At 39.7% G+C, this 27,090-nt stretch overlaps 1 protein-coding gene across 1 annotated transcript in view; it reads left to right on the plus strand.

The window, feature by feature from the left end:
• Nucleotides 1-27,090, plus strand: part of LOC126273226 (Down syndrome cell adhesion molecule-like protein Dscam2) — a 376,826-nt gene that overhangs the window by 220,508 nt on the left and 129,228 nt on the right. The window contains exons 15-21 of the mRNA XM_049976769.1: nt 2,051-2,224; nt 3,080-3,227; nt 14,056-14,204; nt 15,490-15,621; nt 15,704-15,871; nt 17,564-17,905; nt 18,127-18,273. Coding sequence (XP_049832726.1) covers nt 2,051-2,224; nt 3,080-3,227; nt 14,056-14,204; nt 15,490-15,621; nt 15,704-15,871; nt 17,564-17,905; nt 18,127-18,273 — 1,260 coding nt within the window. The remainder of the gene's footprint in view (nt 1-2,050; nt 2,225-3,079; nt 3,228-14,055; nt 14,205-15,489; nt 15,622-15,703; nt 15,872-17,563; nt 17,906-18,126; nt 18,274-27,090) is intronic.

Raw genomic sequence — 27,090 nt, forward strand, 5'->3', positions numbered from 1 at the left:
GCACCCAAAGCTATGAATGTATATTTTATCTTTGTCCTTTCTATTTAGGTTGTTGCTCTATTTCAGTGTAACAATAAAGTAGATAAATATTTAAAGAAACAGTTTGGCTTTGTGAGAGCAGCTTGCTCTAGACAAGATATTAAATAAGATGTATTCTAAAAGTAATGGCCATTTGCTTATGTTTAAATGTTGGCAGCTCAGAATAAAGTCATGCAGTGCTACTTCAGTTGTGAAGTGCATTTTGTAATTTGCACTTTGTACGCGTAGCTGCTCATAGTCACCAGGAGTTGGGCCTAGTTTATGAACCTATGGTTATTAGTGATAGAAAGGTTAGACATTGGTGCTAGGAATTTAACCCCATAACATAAAGTCCCAACTTATTTTGTTTTTATTACTTTGACAGAATCTTAAAATCCAGAGTATACTCGGCAACTTAAGAACAGACTTTGAAAAGATAAAACCTCTCTTGTACCCATTTCAGTGCTGATAGTTAAATGATTGGCTGCTAAAGAGTCCTGTATTTGTAGCCTGGCTGTCATGTTCTGGTTGAGGTGGTTGCCACTAGGTATCATCTTTACTGTGTGCAGCTTTGGTTACTCAACAATAAGACATAAGCTTTCAAGCTCTGTCCTCTATTGTTTAGGCAGTGCTTCTAGCTGCAGTGATCCTTAATTTGACACTGAATTTAGCAGCTCAGAAAGTGAAGAATAGTGTGATTTTATTTCATTAAAGACTGAAAGTAATGACAGTTTGTCAGATAACTGACAATTGCTTGCCAGTGATGTAACATAAATATGTGCACTGTGCCCCATCCAGCTCCTCCAAGATATATGTTCACAGGAAGCCACTGTAAAATACATGGCTCTACTTCATTTCTACACAGATACTGAAAAATTAGTTTTAGTTTCAGGGTGTTTTAATCAAAGTCTAGTTCGTGAGTATTCCCAGGATGTTATTAATGGTGCTCTTTAAAAATCTGTGATTCATTATTATGTTTTTTGTTTTTAAAAAAAAACTATCATTATATGTCTGTATGTAATGCCTTGGAGTATAGGATGTATTTAATAAAAATTACTATTTTTTGGGTCATAACTCACTAAAAAATCATCAGGTATGGGGTTAAAAGTGGTCATACAATTGTGTATTGTGAAGAGCAGAGTGGCAGACTCTAAACCCTTACCATTGAAATTGTCCAATAAGTGGAAAAAAACTGTGATCTGATCAACGGTTGATGATTGCTACTCTGCCTGATGTATTCCTCATGTTTGGCACATCATGATTGTCATAGCAAAGCTTGGCTATTGCAAACTGTATACAAGATGCCTACTGAAAATGCTTTCCAGACAGCACAAAGGACAGTGAATGCTGAACGTGTGAGCACTTTTGGACTGATATTGACAAAATGGAAGTGATTTGTTTTCCTGTATTTTTATGGGCAATGAGATGTGGATATTGTACACCAACATGGAATCGAAATGACAGTCTGTGTTGTGTAGTCATTAAACTTCATCATTATAAAGAATACTTAAATAATTGCTTTAATAAGTTGAAAATGATGACTAATGTTTTCTAGAGTTAAAAGAGAATTCTTATGGTTGCTGTCATGGATGTGGGTCAACGATTACAGCTGATGTGTAATGAAAAAATAGTCCCCAAACTGATTTATGACACCCAAAACGATGGAGTGAGAAACTGTCTTTCTCTTCCACTATAGTGTCATTCTCTCCCACTACAATGTGTGTCCACAGATTCAGCATTTCTGCTGGGGCCTACAGCCATGAGCTTTCACTCGGTGACTATTATCTCCTCACACATGCCTTATGAAATTATTCTGCATCTGACATCCTTTGTGGAGAATGTAGTGGGAACTCTTTCAGTTCACTGATTTTCATTTTATTTTAGTTTTTGAACCTAAATCCAATTGTTGCTAGCTTATAACAACTTTCATTGATTTTATTCCCTTATGACTCAAGGAAAAAATCACAGTAATCATTGTCCCACACCAAGAAATAAATGAAATAAATATTAGTGACCAATCTCTTGTTTACAGGTTCACATCCTGGTGAATATAAAGAATTTCTATATGAACCAAATGTAAATTTTTACCGTAATGGTTCACTTGAGTTCTTACACATAAGCAAAGACAGTGAAGGATACTACTTATGTGAAGCTAAGAATGAGGTTGGAACTGGAGTCAGCAAAGTCATATTTCTGAAAGTTAATGGTATGTACTGTATTTTGCCATGGTGTTTAATACATTAGATATTCTCATTGGCCTTTAACATCTGACTCTGTACTGTTTTATGCTATTGTTTTATAAGAAGCTTATGACCATATACAACCCTTGCATATGCTAATGACATACAGACTATACAACTTTTATTTAGAATATATTCATGCATGGTGCACATGGTCATACTCAGTTGCAAACTCCAATCTTTCAAGGTTTTTTCAGTATTTACAATAAATTTAGATTCCCTGAACCATCTGTTAAACTGTCATCCACACTAGAAGTGATTTTTTAAAAAAACTGCTACAGTTATTGTCTTAGCTTTAAACATATTGTTATTTCAATGCTGTGTTAACACTGCTCTGTTTTATATTTGGTACATTGTTTCTGAAAGTATAAGAGCTCAATCCAATTTATTGATAATGAAAAAGATAAATATTTTGTGTTATTCTATTTCTTCCCATCAGAGTTCATTGCACAGTTCTTATCCTGGTAGCCAAAGCATCAATCATAAAACTGTGGCACAGTCTATTTAAAATAAAAATAAGTTTACAAGTCTTCATTGGAAACCTAAAATATCACGTATTAGTCACTAAGAAGTGATGAAGACAAAACATCAACTTGAGCTTATACAAAGAGATGTTGAGAACAATTCTTCATAAATTGATTTTAAAAGTATTCTGTAGTATTGTTCACAGTGCCTGCAGACTGTACATTCAGAAAGACAACATTTGCATGACACTTACTTTGTCTATTAACATACCTAACCACTGAAAAAGTGTTAATGGTATACTTAAAACTTTCTCAGGGAAAATATGCAGATGATTGTCTTTCAACTACATATTTCAGCTCCGGCATACTTTCCACAGAAATCAAAACAAATGCAAGTGGAGAAGGGTGAGCAGGCACATCTTCAGTGCACGGCTCTAGGTGACACACCAATTGATATTATGTGGAAGGTAGGAGGAAAGCGCATAGCTGATGACATGGACCAAAGGTAAAGATATATAAAATGTAAAGGTTGCTCACTTAAATTTCAGATTTGTAGCACTGCTACATTCTTTTATATTTTCATTTTTTAAAGATTTTATTGTTAGTGCTTGCTATTGAAACTGCTTTTTTTCCTCTTGCTCTCTTTGTTTCCTACCCTTATTTTGTACTTCTATCAAATATTCTTCCCTAATCAATACCTTTTGCTCTGTTATGTACATAATGTTGCACACATCGATGCTCTGCACGCCCATTGTGAGTCAGTACCACCAAGGCCTGGAGCCGTTCTTAAAAGGGTCTCAACTATCTCTTGTTATGCAGTCAAATGAAAAATACCTTACCCACTATCCTTCCTACCCCTCTCACAGCAAAATTCTGCTGCCCACTGAACCTAAACAATGCCCTTTTCCATTTCCACCCTAACCCTGCTCCAAACCCCTTGCCTCTTGGCTCAAATCCCGGCAGTAGACCTAGATGCAAGACCTGTTTTATACATCCACCCACCACCACCTACTCCAGTGTGGTTACAGGCATCATCTATCCTACCAAAGGCATGGCTACCTGTGAAAGCAATAATGTGATCTTCACACTAAGCTGGAACCACTGTGCTGCTTTCTACGTGATCATTAAAACCAACAATCTGTCTGTCAGCATGAATGACCCCCACCAAGAGATAGCTGGACCACCCAGCTGCTGAACATGCTGCCTGTAATAGTGTGCTTTACTTCAAAGACTGCTTCACAGCCTGTGCAACCTACATTCTTCCTATCAGCCTCAGCCTATCTAAATTGTGCAGTGTGAACTCTCCTTGCAATATATCCTATGATTCTGTAATCCCCCCAGGTTCAACCTTTGACACTGTATACAGAAGTAGCAGTGACAGTGTTTATTCTTTGACTTCTGTACAGCTTACTCTTGTCCATGTACAGTAATATATTCTCATGCCCATAAACTGAGCATGTAAATTCAAGAAAATAATATTCTTATGTTCCTGATTCCTGACAGTGCTAATTCGGGCTTTATCACTCAGATTGATAGTACATAATGAAAAAGGTCAGACTGCCATAATTCAAGCAGTGTATAACAAGTGGTGACCCAAATGTGATTGAAAAGTTGGTGTGATTTGAAAGCTCACATGATTTGCAAGCTGAAGAGCACTCAGCCAACATGATTTTGATATAAACTTCTAAGATGCAAGGCAAACAGCAGTGTCAAGATTAGCCACACTCCTGTTCCTATTCTGGCCACATAACACAGTTCTGTGGTTTGTAAGGCGAGTTTTTGTTATGTTGGAATCAGGCACACTCAATGAAGTTTGTGCTGATTTTGAGCCAGTTGGAGCACCATTACGATGAGGGAGTACAGGATGTAATAACCACACCACTGGCAGAAAATTCTTATGACAAGCTTATTAATTCAAACAGTTGCAGCCTTCCAGAACAGAATCTGTCAAATGCTGACATAAGAGGATATGGGTGACCACTGACCACCACAGTACCTTCAATGCCTAAGAAGCAAGGTAGAGACTGGTCCCAGATAATTTGCTGCACGCCATTTGAAGCAGTCATTTACCATCACAGGTTGAGGTGATGATAACACCACAATCAAAAATGCTATTAGATGCCATTGAAGAGCTTGCAGACCAAATATAGGAAGCCATCACTGCTGTTCAGGTTAGCACAGTGACAAAACCATACAGCAATACAGTCCTTTAGTGGCAGAAGTGGATTTACTGTGCACACAAATTAGCAAGCTGTTGAACCAAACCAGTGCCAATGTTAGAGAATGATATCATAAGAAATTTTGGGGCCATTCGTCAACCAGCACTGCATCCTCCAATGCAGACCACTCTACATGGTGGTACTATCATAAGTACAGTGAGTGGGTGAGGAAGTGTACTGCACCATGAACTTCACCAAATGCCAACAGCAGACAGTCATAGATGCAGCCAACTGCCTGTCACCATCACGGTGCTTTTTCATCAGAGACAGAAAATCATGTCAAAAGTATTTGTTGGACACTAGCTCCAATTTAAGTATTTTGCTGTGAACTTCAACTCTTCACTGCATACCACAGGCAGCATTCTGTTTGACAGTGGTGAACAACTCCTCCACATCAGTTTACATAACTCAGCAGACAGAATTAGATCTGGGACTATGATACTCTTTCATCAGGTATGTAACGTCACCTACATCTCAGAAGCCATCATGAGAGTTGACTTTCTAGCTTATTAAAATCTGCTCCCACTCGTGGTTAATGCTTGACTAGTGATATTCAGCCGCATCGCAGCAGTTCACATTGCCAAGCTGATGCAAGGGGGTAACCATAAGCACACAACACTGCTACAATGATTACTAATCTGATCAGACCTCCAGATGTTCCTAAACAAGTGCTACACAATACAGTGCATTATATTAAGACTACCATCAGCCCACCTGTATCATGGAGGTCTATATGCTTGACACTCAGACGTCTGGCTATCACTAAAGTCGCGTTTGACACTATGTTAAAAAAGACATTATCCAACCACCAAGTGGCCCATGTTCACCCCTCTACACCTAGTCTCTCAGAAGCATGGAGCCCACGTGGAAATTATCATGCACTTAACAGCAGAAATCCACCAGATAGCTACCCAGTACCATTGTTACGCCTTACATGGTCCCACTATGTTCAGCATCCTGGATTGTACCAAAGCTTACACTCAAATTCCTATAGCAGAGGAGGACATACCCAAAGTGTCTATCATCACTCTGTATGGGTTCTTTGAATGCATGTACATGACATTTGGGTTATGTAATGCGCTTAGACATGGCAGTTGTTTATCAGTTCAGTTTTGCAAGGCCTGATATATTGTTTTGCATACCTGGATGATATCTTTTGTGCCACTGGGAGCAACATCAACAGCACTTAATCAAAGTGTGCATATGTTAAGAGCAGTATAGTGTGATTTTGAACATGGTTTCAAAGAATCTGAGATCACCTTCCTGGGCCACCGAATTTCTTCTGTGGGCTCCCTACCATTACCGGAAAAAGTCAAAGCTGTCCTGCAGATACCAAAACTGAACACCATTAAAGAATCATGCATGTTTCTGGGGACTGCTGCACCGTCTGCCCCGAAAGTCAGAAACAACACCACAGTTCAGTGGATGGTTGTGACGAGCTCTACGTTTGAAGCCACAAAACAGAGTATGGTGAATGCTGCATTTCTCACACACCCCAAGCTGGATGCCCCCTTATTATTAGTAGTGGATGCAAGTCAGGCACTATTGGTGCAGAGTTGCAGCAGTGGTCAGATGACTCATGGCAACCCCTTGCATACTATTCACACGAGCTGTCACCATTACAGCAGAAGTGGAGTGCCTACAAGCATGAGCATCTTGCTGTGTCCCGAGCAGTTTAGGTACTTTTGACCACAGTTAAAGGCAAGAGTATTCACATCTATGCTGATCATAAACCTTTATGTATGCCTTCAAGCAGAACAGCAACTACTCCTCACCTCACCAATATAAGTACCTAGAATTCATAGCTACATTCAGAACAAACATCAAGCACTTTTCTGGTATGAGCAATGTAGTTGCTGATTGCCTCTTGAACATCAACAGCATCTCGTGGCCTGTAGATTTCATGGAACTGACTTGGGCACAGCAAGATGATCAAGAGCTCCAAACCTTTTTTTTTTTATTTGATGACACAACTGCAACTTTTCAACGTGTGTGGTGAGGAAGCCAAACTGTATTGTGATACCTCTCAGGAAATCGCACTCCTTGTTACTAGCTGCAATTCATAGACAGCCCACACAACTTGTGTCACTCTGGATCTGTGTGACTTTTCATCTGATGTCAATGCATTTTGTATGGATCAGTGTGGAAAAAAGACTGTATCAACTGGACACATACATGCCTATAGTGCCAATGTAACTAGGTGTCTTGTCACATGCACATGTCCGTTGGCAATTTCCAGGATACAACCTTACATTTCATTCATGTGCACATTGGCATAATAGGACCATTGCCTCCATAAAATGACCAATACTACTTAGTACGACAGATCATTTCACTCATTGGCCAGAATGGTGCTTTTGGACAATATTTCCACAGAAATATTAACTTCTGCTTTTGTGATGACATTGTTAAATAGGGTTGGTTGTCCTCTCCACATTATGGCTGACCGTGGATGATAATTTGAGTTTGATTTTTCACACAGCTTGCAAGAGTGTGTGAATATATGCATCAGAAGACCACCAGCTATCATCTGATCAGAGCAATGGCATGACTGAGCCGCACTTATGTCACAATAACACCTGGGTGACCATTCTGCCAACAGTTCTTCTCAGTCTGTGGAACACTTACAAGCCAGACATTGATTCCTCTGCAGCAGAACTGATTTATGGTGAAGCATTACATCTTCTAGGAGAATTTATTGATGCCAGCGCTTTGCAGTCATCTTATTAATGAATTATCAGTGTCAGCTATAAAATGAAAGTGTTAAACTACATCCAGACATTGTTTTCACAGAAGGAGAATAGCAAAGAGACTAATCAATCAGAAGGTGTGAAAAGTGGTTGATGTTCTTACAGTGAAATAACACTGGAACCTTATGAGACCATACATATGGAGGATAATTTACACATAATAGAAGTCTTGCTTTCATAAGCATCAAAACAAGCTACTGTTGCCATGTTCATCTGAAATGTTTGAGAAATGACAATAAGAGTAATTGACAGAAAATTGTCAGTGTACTCTAAATTTTACGTGGCCATGACCATGACAATACACGTGGAAGAAAGCACAGGTCACATCTGTCTACAAGAAGGGTAGCAGTGATGATCCACAAAATCATCCTATATCATTGACATCCATTTGTTGTAGAAACTTATAACATATTCTGTGCTCAAATGTAATGAGGTATCTCAAACAGATGACCTCCTCTGTGCCAATCAGCAGGGATTCTGAAAGTATCAATCATGCAAAACCCAATTCCCACTTTTGTCACATGATATTCTGAGACCTTGATTCAAGACAGTGAGGTAGATGCAGTATTTCTTGACTTCCAAAAAGCATTGATTCAGTAATAACATACACTTATTATTGAAAGTATGATCATACGGCTTATCAAGCAAAAATTGTGACTGGATTGAAAATTTCTTGATAGGGAGGAAACAGCATGTTATCTTGGATGGAGAATCATGAACAGAGGTAAAATTAACTTCATGTGTACCACAGAGGAATGATCTGGGGCCCTTTTCATTCATGCTGTATATTAATGACCTTGTAGAAAAAATTAATAGTAACCTCAGACTTTTTGCAAATGATGCAGGTATCATGTATAATAAAGCACTGTCTACAATATGGTCACAAATAATCAGTCATATTTTGAAGTGGTGCAGAGATGGACAACTTGTTTTAAATGTACAGAAATTTGAAATTGTGCACTTCACAAAATGAAAAAAAGTGGTATCCGATGACTATGACATCAGTTAGTCACAATGGAAATGAGTCAACTCATACGAATATCTGGCTCCCCAAGAAAGCATTTGTTCTCCCGCATTATTTAAACTGTACACCAATGATCAACAATGTAACAAGGCATGCACTTCATTTATTTATTCCAGCAATGTGTCTTTCTGTACCCAGTGTAACATATTTGAAGGTGCCAAAAGGCAACTTTTGTCTGCTCTTGGCTATCTGGGAGAGTGTTATAAAGATAACAGCATGAAGTCAAATCCTAGTAAAACAGTAGTCAGCACTTTCCACCTTCACAACAAACATTCCAATTAAAAGTTAAAAGTCTTGTGGTTGTGAACTCCTCTCAGTCAACAGCTCTACCCATAAATGACTCGGGGTTGTTCTTGATTGGAGTCTGCATTCAAGGAGCAATCTGACAGCTTCAGAATAAAGGTCACAGCATGAAACAGTATCTTAAAATCGCTCAAAGGCACAAGTTGGGTAGCGAGCAACATTTACTTTGGAAGTCGTATCTGGCCTTGTGCTGCTTGGCAGAAGAAAATGCTTCCCCCTTGTGGTACCAGTCCTGCCACTCGAAACATTGCTCTTCACGAAACTCGGTGACAGGATACTTGACACCAACTCTATTTGAGAAAAATCTCAGTTCTGGCCAGAATAGCACCATTCAACATCAGAATGATAGTCCAATTTGACAGCACAAATCTGAAAGGAGCAAAGTGAGCACCGATGATAGACACCAGCTTCAGGGGTATGAAGCTGTTACTCATTGTCTTCATGGCAGGAAAGGTTTATCTCAAGTACTGCCCCTTTAGTGAAGTCAAAGGCAGGAAAAAGACATCATCACTGGCAGGACAGAGCTACATGCGATTGGAGCCCACCAAGAAAGAAACTACCCCAGGAAACAGGCTGCCATGGCCATCATGTAGATCAGTTAATCTTCTTCACATGGTAATTGACCAAAGTAATACTGCCATGTTAAAATGGGGACTCTGTGATAACCATAATGTGTCTCGTGTGTGTGGTGCTAAGCAGATGATGAGCCATTTCCTTCTCTGCCATTTTTACGCCATTTCCTCAGGCATCATAGCACAACATTATCTGGCATTAGCAAACCCAACAGCAATGCACTTTTCTGAGGCACTACACTTCTGTAATAGGGACAGGAAACTGAACGATCACATAGGCTTGGTTGGAGGTAAAGCCGATGGCAGACTTCATATTATTATTAATTCCATAAATTATCTGCGAGTACGCATTAGGAGTGATTTAAAATGGAATGATCATATAAAGTTGATCGTCGGTAAAGCAGATGCCAGACTGGGATTCATTGGAAGAATCCTAAGGAAATGCAATCCGACAACAAAGGAAGTAGGTTACAGTACACTTGTTCGCCCAATGCTTGAATACTGCTCAGCAGTGTGGGATCCGCACCAGGTAGGGTTGATAGAAGAGATAGAGAAGATCCAACGGAGAGCAGCGCGCTTCGTTACAGGATCATTTAGTAATTGCGAAAGCGTTACGGGGATGATAGATAAACTCCAGTGGAAGACTCTGCAGGAGAGACGCTCAGTAGCTCGGTACGGGCTTTTGTTAAAGTTTCGAGAACATACCTTCACCAAAGAGTCAAGCAGTATATTGCTCCCTCCTACGTATATCTCGCGAAGAGACCATGAGGATAAAATCAGAGAGATTAGAGCCCACACAGAAGCATACCGACAATCCTTCTTTCCACGTACAATATGAGACTGGAATAGAAGGGAGAACCGATAGAGGTACTCAGGGTACCCTCCGCCACACACCGTCAGGTGGCTTGCGGAGTACGGATGTAGATGTAGATGTAGATGTAGATATTTCTGGTAGAATTATAGTGAAATGCTATCCATCTATAAAAGAGATTACTTAGAAAACACTTGTGTGACTCATCATAGACTAATTCTCAAATGTGACTGTCATGAAGTTTCCAAAAAAACAAAACTGGCAAACACTTAAAGATAGGTGCAAACTATCCAATGAAAGCATACCTACAAAGTTCCAAGAACCAACAGCAAATGATGAATCTAGGAGTATACTACAACCCCTAATGATTGATCCCATAAGGATCACAAAGACAAATTTAGACTAATTATAGCACATACATATAGATGTTTAAGTAATAATTCTATCCATGCTAGATATATGAATGGAAAAGGAACACATCCTGACAACTGGTACCATGGGGAATATCCTTTGTCATGCATTTCACAGTAGTTTGCACAGTATGGCTGAAGACAGATGCAGATAATAAATGTACATTCTCTTGTAATGTATAGCTGCTAAGGATATTTGGTTGTCTTATTCTCTGTCTCATTAATGTGACCTATTTCGTTTTTTATTATTCACAATAATTCTTCATTTTATGAGAATTTATTGCAAGAACAGATTTTTATACAATAACTTATTATTGACTGATATAAATACTAAAAATGATTACGCAGATTTCCTGTTAGTGATGACCAGATGATAAGAAGCATGAACTAATGCAACTCCAGTGAGATCAAATACACCAAAAGAATGTATTTTTTTCAGGAACTAGCTGGGTGTCCTTTATTGATATGTTATTTATCATTGAGCAGGAACTTTGTTGTGATTATAAATTATTCCTTGACCCAACCAATTCACTACATTTCTGCATTTGTGTGTTATCTACTTGAATAGTCTTACCTCCACTATTTAAATTATGCATTCTTTACATTAAATTCTCCATCCAGAAATTGTCTCTTATATCCTAAGGATTGGTATCCAGTTGAGATAGTTCATTCATGCACTCACTCATCATGTTCCATAGATCCTATCAGGAAAGAGAACTTTTAGGAATGTGCAATGAGTCAAGTTATACATTAACAAAAAGACAAGCAAATAAGATAAACATAATTTGTATGCTATTTTAGCAAATCAGCCACTATACTGCTTAACCTACTCATGTTGAATCCAGCTAAATTTAATCAAGTAAATTAGGGAGGTGGCTGTTAATTTTCAAGGAGCTGCAGCCCCCTCATTTTTATCTAATAGCTGCTGTTTATCTTCTGTTGTGTGTTATCTACTTGAATAGTCTTAGCTCCACTATTTAAATTATGCATTCTTTACATTAAATTCTCCATCCATAAATTGTCTCTTATATCCTAAGGATCAGTATCCAGTTGAGTGCACTGATATTATTCAAAGAAAAGTTACCTACAGCTATAGAATCCTGCTTACAATTCATTACTGCCTGTTATGCAGCTTTAGAATTAACACGGCTACTTACCTTGAAGCTAACAAACTTTTCAATCCTTGAATAGAAATATTCAGATAATTTGTATAAATAATGGCTAATGAGGTGTGATTTTAATTTTCTTTTGAACTGGTTGGGATTCAAATGTCGTGCTGTGTATTAGTTGGGAGCTTGTTGAATACCTTTGTACCAGAGCATGTAACTACTTTCTGAACTCTAGATAAGGAGGAAAAGTCTAAATGAAAAGATCCTTATGAATTCTTCTGATAGTTGTAGGGCTATCTACTTTACATAACTAGAGTTATAATTGTTCCTATAAACTGTTTTCATTCATAACATTGTCCACCCCTGGTAGCTGAGTGGTCAGCGTGACGGACTGTCAATCCTAAGGGCCCGGGTTCGATTCCCGGCTGGGTCGGAGATTTTCTCCGTTCAGGGACTGGGTGTTGTGTTGTCCTAATCATCATCATTTCATCCCCATCAATGTGCAAGTTGCCAAAGTGGCGTTAAATCGAAAGACTTGCTCCACGCAAGTGGTCTAGCCAACGGGAGGCACTCGTCACATGCCACCACCACCTCATTCATAACATAATAAAATATAAGGGGCAGTCAAATGAAAACAGATGGAAAAAAGTAAGCAAACTCTTTATTATTTCAAAAGTATTTACCATACCTGTTAATACATTTATCCTATTGTGAGACAAGATGGTCAATGCCTTCATGGAAAAAATGTTTGTGGTTGTCTATGGAATCATGATTTTACCCAGGCATGCACCTCTTCATCTGAAGCAAATCGATGGCCATGAATGTCTTTCTTCAGGGCTCCAAAAATATGGAAATCATGTGAGGAGGGATCAGGACTGTTTGAAGGATGCGCTAGGGGGTTCCCAGCAAAACTTCTGCAGCATAATTGAAGCAACCTTGGCAACATGAGGGTGGGCATTACCCTACAACAGAATGATGCCACCCATAAACATACCTGGGTGTCTGGACTTGATGTCATGCTTCAGTTTTTGCAAACTGTCCACTGCTACTGTGGACTGATTGTGGTGCCATATGCCAGAAAGTCAATGAGCAATGAGTTCTTGTAGTAAAAAAAAATAAAATAAAAAAAGATCGTCACGACTCTCTCAGAGCTGTCATGTAAGTCTTTGGATATTTCGATAGGAGTGTATCCATGTGCTTCCATTGTTAGGCTCAAAATGATGATGCCGTGTTTCATCTCAAGCAACAATGGGACTAGGTGTTTGTGTTGTCCTCATCATTTCATCATCATCATCATCATCATCATCATCATCATCATCATCACTCATGACAGTTGTGTGATTGTGATAAAAATTGGACTGTGTAAAAATTGGGACTTTGTACGGGTGCTTGATGACCGCGGAGTTGAGCACCCCACAAACCAAACATCATCATCATCATCATCATCATCATCATTATCATCATGCACAGATTTTCCAGAACTTCAGAATATGATGTGAGCAGTACTATGCCTGATGCCCAACATGAACCTAACGTACACCATTCACTGTCTGTCATTTCTGATGGCAGCAGCTTCCATTGCAGCAATGACAGAGTGGGTAATGACATGTTGAGCCTGTCCTGACTGACTACTGTCTTTCAGTGACACCCAACATTCTCAGCATTGTTAATTCCACACAAACACATGTGCACATGACATACTGTGTTTCCCACACAAGGCAGACATTTGGCAAGAATTTCACTTCCTGACACTCCTTCTGCAGTCAAAAATTGCACTACATGTAACTGTTCCTCTTTCTTGACCTCCATAGTTAAGTCAGATGCAGGCACAACTCTCTGACCTCATGTTGACCTAGTCTTAGAGACAAGTTGCACAGTTGTGGATACTCATGCTATTCCTTCCTCATTCCCAATAGAGGGCACTTCTGTACACACAGATCAGTTCATGCCATCCTCATTATGTAGTCTGTCTCATTTTATCTGACTGCCCCTGCTAGAAGAAATACTTTCATGTTGATTTAGTGAGCTTATTCATATGACTTAATAACCAAAAATGTGGATAGTCAACAAAAAGGTAACATAATGTAGCTATTAAGAACAGAATGTGGCAATTAGTTTCAGATAATTTTTTCCAGGTATACAATAAGAGAACAGAAACTGGATGATGGCATGGTCTCTGAGTTAGGAATCTCTCGCACATATCGCCATGACACTGGAGTCTTCTCATGTTATGCAAGTAATTCATACGGGCAAGATGAAATGGCAATACAGCTCATTGTTCAAGGTAACAAATTCACATATGTTTATATCTATATCTATAAACAGGTGGTAACTGTAGTGAAATTACAAACAAATAAAGGCAGAAAAGCTTGTGCTTTCGACTTGGCAGCAGACTCGTGCACATGAAAAAAATCTGACAGGAAAATTATCTTCTAGAATAAGAAAATCTTTCAGATGACAAAAGAAAGAATAGCATTGCAAGAAACAAAACTATTTGAGGATCTGACAGGGAAGCTATTCAACCTAGTGGCTTAAAGGCGAACAGCAGTGCAGGATGACAGAAAAGTCATGATGAAATACCAGAAAAGAGATGAGAATAGAAAAGCAGGGAGTTTGTAAATAACAGAGAGGGCATTATTGACAATCCAGAGAAAAAATGGAGGTGATGTAAATACTGTCATAGAAATGATAAAGGTGAATGATAATAGAGAAAACATGTATACTATCCTCCTTCAAATAAACAGACATCAACACCAGCTGAAGTGGACGAGAGTTGCCTCTGATTTTTTTCTGACTTGTCAATAGCAGGCTTCTCTGTCACTTGTAACCTCTTTGGTTTTCAATTCCCATCTCTTTTTGGTAATTTCATTGTTGATTTTTCTGTCATCATGCCTTTCCTCTCACCTATGACTGATTTTTTGGGTAGCTTTTCTGACAGATCTGACATGATAGAAAGTGTATGATAACAGATGAAAAATTACTCTAGTGCAGATGAGTCTGCAAATGGGCCATTTGCGAGATGGTTATGAGCCATCATTGAGTTCAGTATGAAATATTGTCCTAGTTATTATGGTGTATTTGAAATGTAAACATTTTGATTGAGTCACCATCTGATTGGACTCAAGTTCGATGCGAATCCACAAGCTTCTCATGAGTTACCACAACAGCAACATTTGTCGTTGAATGTGTGTTTACAGTTACTAGCTGACTGTCTCACTGAAACCACACAATGATGTATCCTTCAGTTTCTGCAGTGTGATCTGGATCTTCCAGGATTGCTTGAGGATGTTCACCATCTTCACATTTTGCTTCTTATATAAGATGACATGCTTTTGCACTGACTAGGAGAATACTTCTTACTGAAGTCAGTGACTGATCTAACCCACACATTCACTATTGTCACGCAAGTGGATTGTTTGCAGACCTGTGTTTATCAGAATGTTTATGCCTCCATTACCATGTACTTTAACCAGTATCAGTTTTTGCTGTTAACTGTGATACTCCCTGTCTTGTACCAATATTTCCAATAAATTAATAACTTAGTTAAATATTTAAAATTTTTGTTTCAGAGGTTCCTGAAATGCCAAAAAATATTCGTGTCAATGATCAACAAAGTCGATCTCTACAGCTTTCGTGGACACAGCCTTATGCTGGAAATAGCCCAATAACAAGCTACACAATTCAGTACAAACTGGTATCAGGTAACTATCTAAGACATATTTATACTTATTATTTAGTATTTGTCCTCATTTTAGATTAATAACGAGATGACTTTTTTACCAGAAACCTGGCAGACACAGCCATTAAAAATTACTGTTCCTGGAACACAAACCTCAGCTACAGTACAAAATCTTAACCCAGCAAGCTCTTATCATTTTCGAATAATGGCTGAGAATAGACTTGGCATGAGTGATCCTAGTGAAGTCATCCAGGTGACAACACAAGAGGAAGGTAAAAATCACATCATCTTCAATGTTTGATGAAAACTGTGATTGTTTTCTTGAACATTTTTATGAGATGAACTATATTTATTACGTACTATTTTTTGCATAAGTGACTAATGGTTTTAAAAAATTCTTATCCAACAGTATTCCTAATTAAAAGTACTTTTTTCATACTAAAGCTTGTTTATTTCATTTTGTTTTCTTATTTAGTTTCTATAGAAAGCATCATTTTCTGCAAGATAGTGAACAATGCAGCAAGGAACAATCATATGCGAACGATGTCATACTTTCTTATGTTTAATTTGGTCCACATATTTAAAAGTAGTAGCACTGGGAGAATTGGAGGTATACTTTGGCCCTGAGGATCTGTTACGTGGCTACTCGCAAGATGAGAGCGGAGGGCAATAAGTGAGGACACTTGCTACCATCATTCCCCTCCCCTGGAATTTGGAGTAGAGAGTTTTGAATTCTCATGCACTTCAAGAAATGATGGTCTATAGTTCTGTTAAAGAACAGGCTTAGGCAATAGGTGAACATGATGTAAATGCTGTGTCTTTACGCAAATTTTGCTTAACTTATGTTTTATTGGTCATCACACCATTCATGGAAAAATCTGCCATTCATTTGTTGCAGCTGCATTTTTGAGCTGACTGAAACTCAAGTCAGATGCAAACCTTTGCAGAGCAGTGCAGAAACATAGCCCCAGTCCTATTTCTATTGATTCCCTGTATCTGCAGTTGTTGGGTACAGACCCTACATGTTTAGGCTATTCAGTTTATACAGCACACTGTCAATCTAGCTTCCAAAGAATGCAGTTGTGTTACATAGTAAGTAATCTTGTTTCAGTTGCTGCAAAGCCTTTGAGTAGAATTGACAGTCGTTTGAAAGGTAAAAAACACTTTTTTGAAACATTAATAGAATATTTTACCTGGCTCATAGTCCATAATATGCACATCATTGTCAGTATTGTATGAAAACTGCAAATCATTATAGATTTTCAACAAAATCTGTCTTGCTGGGGATCATTCATTGCAGTTTTCTAAATGTGTGTGTGTGTGTGTGTGTGTGTGTGTGTGTGTGTGTGTGTGTGACCATTTATACTGGCCAGTGAGAATCAGGGCAGACCCTGGGGTAGGTCTAATTGTGCTCTCTAACTTGGCTACATTTTTTAACCCTGTAAATAGGCTTGAAATAATAATTTTGAAAAAGGAAGCTCTGATTTATTACATTCTACATCAGCTGAATTGATGCCCATCCTCTGCTATCAAATGTTGGATATAATCATCTTTTTATGTATGGCAAAATACTTATACAGAACCAACAAATCTATAAATACACAAAGTTTATAGGGTGGTTACATGATACGAATGCAGTCATGATGTTATGGGATGCTTTCTTAATGTATAAGCATAAAAATATATATACCTTTTAAGAAGGCACAAATTGCACTAATAATATGAAACAAATTGTCCAGTTTCTCATTGAGTCTGACATGTACAAATCTGCAGAGACAGTTTGCATCAAAATCGAGTTGAACAGCAAAAAACAGAGGTGAATTTCAGCAAAGGTGTTCATAGTTCTAAATTGTTTCATGAAATTTAGTAACTGATGTTCAATGTGAAATTTGAATGCAAGAAAAGGTCTTTAGTGAATATTGTGTTGTTTAAAATAAGAGGTAATCCATTGATTCAATTTTCAGTTCCAACTGGAGTTCCACAAGATGTTCGTGCTGAAGCTAGAAGCTCTACAGAGCTGTTTGTTACATGGGAGCCACCACTGAGAGAACACTGGAATGGGAATCTTCTTGGTTACTATGTTGGTTATCAAGAACAACCATCATTCATTCCATCATCCCCATCACCATCTCCAACAAGTCACAACTATAGCCTTAAAACTGTGGAAGTTGGTACTCAGTATGGTGGTGAGGCTACTCTTCAAGGACTCTCAAAATTTACCACATATACAATTATTGTTCAAGCTTACAACAGTCGAGGAGCTGGCCCAGCATCAGATCCTATAACAGTGAAGACCCTAGAGGATGGTAGGCATTGTTATTTCATTTAAGCCATGAAATTTTATTCCAGGCAATGCTTGCTCTAAAGTTTGTAGCTAATCACTTTATACCAAGAAGGTTCTACTCTGTTAGAATGTCTTGACATTTCAAATAAAAATATTTGAATCACTTATTACAATAGTTATGCAGTCTTCTAAAACTGTAAATGTTTTGTAATGACCATGTGCACATTCGATTTTTGTTAACAGTACCAAGCCTTCCACCAGAAAATGTGCAATGTTCTGCACTAACCTCTCAGAGCTTGGAAGTATCTTGGGAAACTCCCCCTGTGGAAGGAAGAAATGGAATCATCCAGGGCTTCAAGGTGTCTCACCAGCCAGCAGAAGAATGGTATGGTGGGTAATTTCAGTATACAGCAATCTTTGTCTCAAGTAAAAATAAATTAATATAAAATTATTTATCAGGTCTTTAGAGAATGAAATATTAACTTTAACATTATTCTGCTATCAAGCTGCTGCATTAGCAACCAGCACACATCTTACACACTAAGTGTTAAGCTTACGTAAATAAATTTTGACTTCAGAATAACAAAATTATCTGACACTTGTGACTTCTATGTTAGCTAGCTTATGTAGATTCTCTGTCATCACAAAAAGGACTCTGTCTCACATCCTTGCACTTATCCCTCCAGCTATACTACAGATTTCCCAAAGTAACAGCATTGAAATGGTTGCCTCAGAACTGCAATTAATAGCATAAACTGTGTTTTATGCATAATCATTGTGTAATTCATGGATATTTGCTACATTCACAAATATCTATTATTAATGAGAGCCTGCTTATGTTCTTGATAAAGGGCATTGACACATTGTTTATGAGCTTGCATGGTTTTAAGTCAGGTATACTTGATTTTTTACACTGGAAAGTAGTATCACTGCCTATTGAGCTTGTATAGTGGCTGTAAGCTAACCTAACCTCCATTTCTGCAGCTGTAAACACTGTTGTGAGTTAAATAATTCTCAAAATTTTATTAGTCCAATCATATTTCCCTCACAAACTATTTAATTCATAGTTTTCTTATTTTCCAGTAATCAATTCTGTTAAACAATATATAGTCATAACCATTATTTGAAATTATATGATGCTACTGTCACTAAACAATTATTACTTATTATCCATTTTGGCATACACTCCTGGAAATGGAAAAAAGAACACATTGACACCGGTGTGTCAGACCCACCATACTTGCTCCGGACACTGCGAGAGGGCTGTACAAAAAATGATCACACGCACGGCACAGCGGACACACCAGGAACCGCAGTGTTGGCCGTCGAATGGCGCTAGCTGCGCAGCATTTGTGCACCGCCGCCGTCAGTGTCAGCCAGTTTGCCGTGGCACACAGAGCTCCATCGCAGTCTTTAACACTGGTAGCATGCCGCGACAGTGTGGACATGAACCGTATGTGCAGTTGACAGACTTTGAGCGAGGGCATATAGTGGGCATGCAGGAGGCCGGGTGGACGTACCGCCGAATTGTTCAACACGTGGGGCGTGAGGTCTCCACAGTACATCGATGTTGTCGCCAGTGGTCGGCGGAAGGTGCACGTGCTCGTCGACCTGGGACCAGACAGCAGCGACGCACGGATGCACGCCAAGACCGTAGGATCCTACGCAGTGCCATAGGGGACCGCACCGCCACTTCCCAGCAAATTAGGGACACTGTTGCTCCTGGGGTATCGGCGAGGACCATTCGCAACCGTCTCCATGAAGCTGGGCTACAGTCCCGCACACCGTTAGGCCGTCTTCCACTCACGCCCCAACATCGTGCAGCCCGCCTCCAGTGGTGTCACAACAGGCATGAATGGAGGGACGAATGGAGACGTGTCGTCTTCAGCGATGAGAGTCACTTCTGCCTTGGTGCCAATGATGGTCGTATGCGTGTTTGGTGCCGTGCAAGTGAGCGCCACAATCAGGACTGCATACGACCGAGGCACACAGGGCCAACACCCGGCATCATGGTGTGGGGAGCGATCTCCTACACTGGCCGTACACCTCTGGTGATCGTCGAGGGGACACTGAATAGTACACGGTACATCCAAACCGTCATCGAACCCATCGTTCTACCATTCCTAGACCGGCAAAGGAACTTGCTGTTCCAACAGGACAATGCACGTCCGCATGAATCCCGTGCCACCCAACGTGCTCTAGAAGGTGTAAGTCAACTACCCTGGCCAGCAAGATCTCCAGATCTGTCCCCCATTGAGCATGTTTGGGACTGGATGAAGCGTCGTCTCACGCTGTCTGCACGTCCAGCACGAACGCTGGTCCAACTGAGGTGCCAGGTGGAAATGGCATGGCAAGCCGTTCCACAGGACTACATCCAGCATCTCTACGATCGTCTCCATGGGAGAATAGCAGCCTGCATTGCTGCGAAAGGTGGATATACACTGTACTAGTGCCGACATTGTGCATGCTCTGTTGCCTGTGTCTATGTGCCTGTGGTTCTGTCAGTGTGATCATGTGATGTATCTGACCCCAGGAATGTGTCAATAAAGTTTCCCCTTCCTGGGACAATGAATTCACGGTGTTCTCATTTCAATTTCCAGGAGTGTATGATCTTACAGAGAATAATCAGTATCTCTTATGAACTCTTGCCTGTAACTGACTGCCTCACACAAAAAACATCAAATGTGTATGCTGTCATTGAACAAGCTCTGACAGATTTGCACCTGCACTGAGCAGTTTGGGTTTTAGTGGGGAGGGGGATAGTTACCCATGTTTACATTTAGTGATTTTGCTGTTTCCTGATGTCCTATTTCCTCGCCATTTACAGTTTTAAAAAAAAAAAAAAAAAAAAAAAAAAAAAAAAAAAAAAAAAAAACACCACAGATTTCTGTGGCTGGAACCTATCAAGTGAATTAAAATACATGCACATAATTACGGAAGGCTGTTGTTAATTTCAATTTTCTGATTTTATTTCCATGTTTTTGGCAGTCAAGCATTAATTGGCATGCATAACAATGAAGTTATTTTTGTCAACTTATTAAATAAATCTGGCTTTTATTAATCTTTCCTGCAGATGCAGTCTATGCAGTCTATTTATACGAAACAAGCATTTCATTCCACATTGTTGGCTAGCTTCAATTGTTCACTGAATTACAAGTGCACATTTTCATCTCCTGGCACTTATAGCATTATGCCATACTAAAGAATCAAACATGAGACAATACAATACTGGTACTCCAAGAAAATTTGCATTCCGAAAAGCTTAATATCAGGTTGGGGCCTAATTCATTTTGAATCTGCACTTAGGAATGTGTACTTTAAGCCTAACAATGCATTTTAGCATTGCTTACAAAATTCCTACGCTCTTGGTGTATCCTCTGATGTCCTACTTTTTTTATGATGACATGTAAGATCTCTTAATGCTATATGTGTATGAACATAAAGGCGTCCTACGCTTCATAACTGCCCTCGTGCAGTAATGCTTGTTTTCTGGTGCTCTGTGGCAGCTGATGAAACAAACTCATGTTTAAGAGGTCACACAAAAATGTTATGAATGATTTTTTTTTTAAAGTGTTATTTGCAAAGGAAATTTTCTTTTACGCAAGATGAACTATATTATGTATAATAATGTGCAATGAATTTTTTAAATCACAGTTAGTTTGACTCTCATTTAAAACTTAAAACTTTCTGGGCCAGCCACTTAGAATAATTTCGAGCCCAGAAGACTAGACATTAATGTCATTGTTTAAAATTTTACTGGTATAGTTGTATGATGTATATTAAAGTGTAAGACATGCTAAAAAGACCAATTTTATATTTGAAAGTGTAACTTTTCTTGTAGCTTATTAATCTTCAAGAGCAGTTTTATATGTGAAAGCTTAGCTTTACTTGTACCCACACTATGTACAATAATTTAAAACATTAACTTTTCCTATTTGTGCGTTTGTGCTACTTAACAGTGATGTTGCTATTGGCTGACTACATCATGTGTCCTATGCTATGAATGTCTGCTATGATTGGCTGTCGAGTTCACATGACATGAGCTATGATTGGCTTACAATAGAGCATTGCAATGCTTTGGAAATTAACGTGTTGTGTTTGGTGGAACTCTAATTAATACTTTCCTAATACGAAAATATGCAGCATATCGTAATATGAAAATAGGTAGCGTACATGTTGCTGCACATTAAAGATCTTTCCAAAACACATTTCTTTTTCATCTGAATTTTATTTTCTAAAGTACCGGGAAGTTCTTGGTGGTGAATAAAACCTTTACCATTCAAAGGATTGATGTTTTTACAGCTCCAAGGGAAAGTACACTATCGCTTATCATGAAAAAAAGCGTATTTTCACCTTTGAAGAAGTGTATTTTCATGTGGGAAAAAGTGTGTTTTTAACCGGGAAATCCAGGAATTTTTTTTTTCTTATGCATGTATACACCCTGTAAATATTCTTAACTGGTAGCTTTAAGGTAAGGGTAAAGATATTGGTGGAACAATTTCAGATGTTACTTCATTCTTAAATAAGCTGGAACTGTGGGGGAAGAATGTCATGATGAAGATGATTACAAACGCTTTGCCGGTTTGAAACAAATCCTTCACAATCAAGGCCCTTCAGTGCTGTCTTACAATATCAAACAATACACTGAAATTCTTTCAGAATTGAGAACTTCCAAAATTTCAGAAGAATTTCCTACATTGCACAATTTGTCAAATTGCCTTGTATAGAGATTGATGCTGAAGATTTCTTTACTTGTGTCATGGGGCCTTTTGATTTTTAAGAGAACAATGCTGCAGTGGAGTTGAAACTGATTGATTTTCAAAATGATTTCCCTTTAAAATCACTTTCAAGCTTTGAAAATACTTGGCCTTCTTGTTCCTAAAGAAAAAGATTCCCATCCTTCTCATTAAAGTTAATAAGTCTGTTTAAAAAAAAATCTGTTCTAATATGTTGAAAAGGAAAGATTGCTACTTGCCATATAGAGGAGATGTTGAAAGGCAGGCTCAACAAAAAGTTTGCTCTACAGTTGAGGTTTCAGCCAAAAGGCCTTCTGAAGTAGAAAATGCACACACATTCCCGCAAGCGCAACTCACACACACACGTGACCACCATCTTTGTCCACTGAAACTGGACTACAATTAACTGCACTTGATGGGAGAAGCTATCTGCGAGTTGTGGGGATAAGGAGGGGTCTGGGGCGGGGAGGGAAAGGGATAGTGAGCTGAGGGTGGAGGAGAGTGGAATGTTGCTTGTGGGAGCATGAAGGGACACAGATAGGGCTGCTAGGTGTAGTCGCAAGAGCTTTGGGGAGGCTACAGGTGCAACTTGCAGCACAGCACCATCCCCATCAATGTCCCTAAATGCTCCCACAAGGAGCTCTACACCCTCTCATTCCTCTACCGTGCTATCCTTCCCCTCCCCGTCCCAGCCTCCTCCTTGCCCCCACCACCCACAGATTTCTTCCCACATCAGGTGCAGTTGCTCGCAGTCCAGCCTCAGTGGCCAGAGACAGTGGTCATGTGTGTGAGAGTTGTGCTTGCATGAATCTATGTGTGTTTTCTACTTTAGTAGAAGACCTTTTGGCCAAAAGCTCAAATGTTAGTAGTCCCTTTGTCATGCCTGTGTGCAACTCCACATCTCCTCTTTATGGTCAGTAGCAATCCATTCTTTTTGTAGTGTTGTCTTAATTTTTTTATGGTAGCTCAAAAGCTTCTTGAATTTGGGGACCACTGTTCTAGTGCATTATGCTGACTGGTGGCATAGCATCCTGGTTATGATACATTCCAGCCATGTAGAAGGTAGTGAATGTCAATTAGAGCACTGCAACAATGTGGCAAATCGATGTGAATAGCACTTGTCTATGTTACTCATTATAAAGGATGGGGCCCCTCCATGCCCACACCAACGTGGTGACCAAACTAAAAGTTCTACTATCACCTTCATGAACATGTTAGTTTTTGAATCAGGAGTCATAGGATGCGGACTGTGATGTTATCCATGCGTCTGGGCACAATTACTCATTAACATGGTCCATCTGGAGATAGAATTGTTCAAAAATGATCGAAGGGTAGTGGTTGTAGGGCAGAGGCAAGCGCCAAGGGAAAAAAACCTCTGCAACAGTAGGTCGGGTACTAAGGGCAGTAGCAGCTTGCTAGCTGCGACAGAGCATGCAAGGTGAGGTAAGGTTAGTGTGAGGTATCATACATCGTTACCTATGTGCTGCATGTTCGTTAACTGGGTCCGTCCGGGTGCTGCGTATGGGCTCGTGTGTAGCCTCCTTGGCCTGCTGCAGTGGCTTCCTCCCTGTAACAAAGGAATTCGGTGTGGCAACACATGTGTTGGTGTTACGCCCTCTGCTGCGCCTCAGTGACTTGGTACAGCTTCATCAGGCTGGTGCGAAAGGTGGCAGCCGGCCGCTGTTCGGTGTTCTCCTCTACTGCACGGCTCAGGCATTCTGCAGTGTAGCTCCGAGCAGCCCCATTTGTTCAGAGAGCTGCGCCACTTCAGCGTTGGAGAAATGCAGGCCGTATGCTCACGCTCGTGTGATGAAGGCTGCCTTTTTGTCTTCTCGGTCCCTTGCGGGGGCCGATCCCACAGCGGTTGGCGTCGCCACCAGTGCCGCTGGGGTGGCGGTTTTCTTCTTTGCACCTTTCACCTGCGGTGCTGCTGGGGCACAGCATAGAGCGGCACCCTCTTCTTGTTGGCCCGGTTGTGCACCATTGCGGTTGCATTACCATACCTGGCTTGCAGCAGCCCTTCTTGGACCGCTGCCTCATCACAGCACCAAAGTAACCCCCTGAGGAGTACCTCGGTCATCTTCATCCTTGCTACGGAAGGTGCCTTCTCATGTGCCAGCGGCGCGTCGACAATGTGGTCGGCCACTGCGACCTTGATCGCCCTGTGGTCGGCCACATTTGCAGCTCGAACATAGATCAGTAAGTCTGTTTCAACAGACTCGTAGACCGCATCGTTCCTAGTGCAATTCGTCATGGTATCGAACAGCGATGTCCACCCACCTTTGCACAAGACATACAAAGACGGGAATTCCTTGCATGGTCGGCAGACTCAGTGAGTTGAACAACTGAAGGACCCTTCGTAGTGGCATGTTTCCTCTGTGCATACTTCTTGCCCATGCTGCGAGGCGCGGAGCATGACAATCTGCAGGAATTGTGAAAACAACACATGACAATTTGCTTTCCGCGGCACCCACAGCACAGAAACCACTTCACAAGCTCTGAACAGCCGAGTAAGCATAGTGTGCAATGGCACCGATGTGCTCGCCTTGCTAGCTCAGGCCACTCTCCCTCTCATGTCACTCAATATGGATGTGCACAAGAGGGCACAAGGCTGGCAATTCAGTCACTCGATGTCATGTGGTGCTCACTCAGGGAACGATGGGCAACAGCTGCATGGCCTTGCCATGTGGGTAAGGAAACACAGACCCTACCTATACAGCTTTGATACAACATGGTGGCACTAAGGGGCCTGGCAAGCATTCAGATGCATTTAGAATTAAAACTTCTTTTTAGTTGTCAATTTTCCATGTTTTCTATTGACAAAGTGAGCACTGTATACTTGATATTCACCAGATGTCACCACAGAACAACAAAAATTAAAGTGGTAACATAATGTTGACAGTTATTGAAGATCATTGTTTCAGTTGTGGAACTGTATATTCCCATGAAATAATAGTTATTGGATGAATTCTCCCTTTCAGTCAGCTGCTAAAATCACACTGACATTTAGACATATTTTGAACAGAATAAATTAAAATGATTTTTGTTGACAGGATGACAACACACCATAATTACCAACTTTGTTTATAATTAACTAAAAACTTCAGTCCAGCTACACCATAGGCTTTCATGAGACAATTCGAATAGATTTCTATATGTGTAAGTATTTGAATAAATAGATCATTCAGACAAATTTATTCACCAACAAATTATCTGTAAATTAAATAACAAATAAGATATATTGCCACTGTATTTTCTTTGTTTACATCTTGTACAAAATTAGTATTTGTTGTCTTGGCTCAGAGCAGTTTTTGTTTTATAAATAACTTATTAATAGTTTGTCCAACAATGTGTCTTTGTGGCTCAGTGGATTAAGTTCCCCTGTAACTGGCCATGTCTGCTTAGAGGTGAGAGGAAGTCAAGGGCACACCACCATGCCTAATAAAACAATGCAGTGCTGAAACCATCCTTCAAGTTGAACACAGCTTTACTTGATTTACAGCTTAACAAATGAAACAGAAAAGTGCTTATAGGAGGATGAACTCAGCAGTTTGGGCCATAAATCACTAGGGAGCTGGAATATTAAGCAGCCAATTTAATTTAGTCAGCCAGCTGATGGTCAGTCATGATCAATAAGCTGAATGAAATTTGTACTTTTTAGATTAATATAGTATGAGAAAAAAACTTTGTCTGTGCTAAAATGCAGTTGGGGTATTTAGGATGAACTATTTTGTCCATTAGAATGAATTCAGCAAACCTGCAATCCGTGGAAAAATGTAATTAAAATTTTTATGTCTTGGTTCATATTTGGCTGAAACACACTAAGGCTACAAAAATTAGACTTCCAAAACCTTACTTGGCGTTACACTATAATATACATCTCCAGGTTAATACGTGCAAAGATCTCAACTTTCAGAGATAGATGAGCTTGCTATAGAAATATGTATTAGAGATGACCTGATGATGATTCAAAACAAAAATAGCCAGTAGTAGTCAAAAGAGTGTGAAACTGCAGAGAAAGCCATCCATATCGAAGTAAATAAGTAAGCCTGAAAATGACAAAATAAGGTCACATAAAATTTACAATTATCTGGGCTACTGATACCTAAAATGAATATATATAGTGTATTGGGTCTCGTAATATTTGGGTAAAAACCATCCGAACCCTACTCATAACACTACAGTTAAAGTGTACAGAATAAACTCTACGTTGTGTAGCACTGTGGGAAGATGGGCAGGCAAGCAAGACTCTTCTAGCCTGCTTGGGTTGGGTACAGCTTGGCTTGGATGGGAGTAGTGCAGCCTGCCTGTCCTGCTGATATCGTGTGGCAACTTGCCTGCCTGCCTCGGAACCTTTGCCTTTCGCAGGCAAGTGCTCTACCATCTGAGCTACCCAAGCACGACTCATACCCCATCCTCACAGCTTTACTTCTGCCAGTATCTCATCTCCTACCTTCCAAACTTTACAGAA

Source organism: Schistocerca gregaria, chromosome 5, assembly GCF_023897955.1.
Source record: "Schistocerca gregaria isolate iqSchGreg1 chromosome 5, iqSchGreg1.2, whole genome shotgun sequence".
NCBI classification, from domain to species: Eukaryota; Metazoa; Arthropoda; class Insecta; order Orthoptera; family Acrididae; genus Schistocerca; species Schistocerca gregaria.